Raw genomic sequence first — 2253 nt, forward strand, 5'->3', positions numbered from 1 at the left:
GGCACGTTCCACGGGCTCATGCAGCAGGCGGGCTTGGCATAGCCAGGTGTGCGCTGATTTGTGTAGGATAGTGTAGATGCATTACTGGCTGGAAACGAGTATATACCACGAATTTGATGTTTCAAGTTGAAGTTGTGACGGTTTCAAGCGTCGCTGGGACTGCCACGTCATGGAAACGCGGAACCAAGCCGCTGTACGAGAACGAAAGTTGCTGCTAGCTGCCACACGGTCCTCGTATTTGCTACATGATATATTTCATCCTTTGGTGGCTCGAGTGAAGCGGCAGTGCGACTCTCACAGAACATTTATTTAATCGGTTCATGTATTGGTGTGAGGATGAGGCTAGCTGACTTTGGTTACAGGTGATGTTTGGTCGCGAGCTATACGGGAAGGATCTTGACGCTGGTGTCGCGCGATGCAAATCGCGCGAATGGATACAGCGGGAGGACTGTGGGAACGTCTTGCAGTCCGATGGACAGCGGCACGCCGTCGACCGCAAACGAGATGCGCTCCTGGTCCCGATGCCACGTTACCTGAAGGAACACGGATCGAGACTTGGTCTCAAGACTAATACTCGGCTCCTTCAAGCGCACGTTACGCGAGCGAACCGTGCCCGTCTCGCAGTGAAAGTACCACCCGCACTCTGATGCCTTGGGTGCGAAATGGTGCCGGGGCATGAACCCAACTTCAACATAGGCACCAAGTTGGACGCGCACGGCAAACGATGTCACTGGCATCGACGCAAGGACATTGGCCCAGGATATCTTGGAGCTGGTAGCTCGCATGTTGTTTTCGTCGAGCGAAATGTCTGCGGAACAGTGCGACGAGTCCCAATGCAGCCGCGGCGCCTCAATCGACGTTGGCACCAGCACTGGCCACTTGATCTGAAGGTAGTCAAACATCTCCCAGAGTTCGGTCTTGTCCGTTGCCGAGAGCTTGCTCATGTCGAGCACACCCGAGCGGAAGTACTTGATGACCCGTGCAAACGTGCTCGGATCCACATCGAGAAAGTACTCGCCTACAGCGTGCCACGTCATCCATGGCGCATTTCTGCCGACAGTATGGTACGCCATACCTTTTTCGTTGGGACGCCAGTGGTCGGACGAGAGCATCGTATCAAAGTAGCTGCCAGGCACACGGAGCAACGTCTCTCGCGCCGTTGTGAAGAGCGTGCCGCCGACGTTGAGCGTGACGATCTTGCGTAGCGCACCATCTTCTTCACGCACCGCGGTCTTGATTGGCTCTTGCGAGATCGTCTTGTTGGCTGTGAGCTCTGCCAGCATCTCGAGCTTGGCGTCGATGCGGGCTTCCTGAAGTTGAAGCGCCGCTTTTTTGGTTGTCATGTCCGACGCAATCGCAGCCATCTCGTCGACCAACTGCCGAAACGTATCCGGTGGTGTATCGAACAGCAGCGTCGCCACTGCGGCTTGCAGCGCGGCGCAGCGGTCACGCAAGGTCAGGCCATCGACCATCGTGCCAGATTGTTGAAAAGTGAGCCAATCCAGGCTCGCCCGTCATCCGGATACAATCCACGGCGCCGGATACACTAAATTTCCACATGGCGACGATCGGTTGTCAAACCAAGATGGTCAACACGAGCTTGGTTGTGGAGCAATGAAGGTCCACGCAGCGTGTCACTGGTTTGGGCGACGATAGCGCCACTACCGAGGATGGCTATTACCGGTAATAATGCACCGCCCGAGAGGGCATCCTCTCGACGGGCTCCCGTCGATCGAATGCAAGACAAGTCTGCTCAACACTCGTGTCGACACCAAGCTTCCAGCACTTGGGATGTTGAAAATCGTCCTCCTTAAACTCGGTGGCGCGCTGTGCGTCGAGGCCAGAGAGTGCCTGCCAGCTACGTTGATGACTTCACCATTGACCACCCTAGTACTACCAACGCCCTACTACTATCTCCCGCTTGGCTAAGCCTATCGGCGGCCGGCTCGTCGTATCACCTTGGAATCGATAGTCCACCACCATATCCAGTTCAGTGTATATTATATCTAAATAGACTCACTTCAACAACAACCAACACCCGCCAACCCGAGCACATCCTGCCAAGATACGCCGACTTCATGTACCGTGTGGTGCTTGGCGCCGTCGCGATCCGCTCCCGGCTCTACTTTCTGGCCGACGACGCCCAAGTCTGTCCAGTCTGCGGAGACCTCGAGACGTACGACCATCTTCTGCTTCGTTGCGAATTTTGTCACTGCGGTGTGGGTGGTCTTTCAGCCGCTCGTCGACGCCCTC

At 55.8% G+C, this 2253-nt stretch overlaps 1 protein-coding gene across 1 annotated transcript; it reads right to left on the reverse strand.

The window, feature by feature from the left end:
• Positions 1 to 380: 380 nt before the first annotated feature.
• SPRG_12859 (hypothetical protein) lies at positions 381 to 1472 on the reverse strand (the record flags this gene model as incomplete). The annotated part of the gene is made up of 2 exons (XM_012352244.1): positions 381 to 1018; positions 1076 to 1472. The coding sequence occupies 2 exons, from the start codon at positions 1470 to 1472 to the stop codon at positions 381 to 383; spliced, it is 1035 nt and encodes a 344-aa protein (XP_012207634.1).
• Positions 1473 to 2253: the final 781 nt, after the last annotated feature.

Source organism: Saprolegnia parasitica (assembly GCF_000151545.1).
Source record: "Saprolegnia parasitica CBS 223.65 unplaced genomic scaffold supercont2.95, whole genome shotgun sequence".
Taxonomy (NCBI): domain Eukaryota; phylum Oomycota; class Saprolegniomycetes; order Saprolegniales; family Saprolegniaceae; genus Saprolegnia; species Saprolegnia parasitica.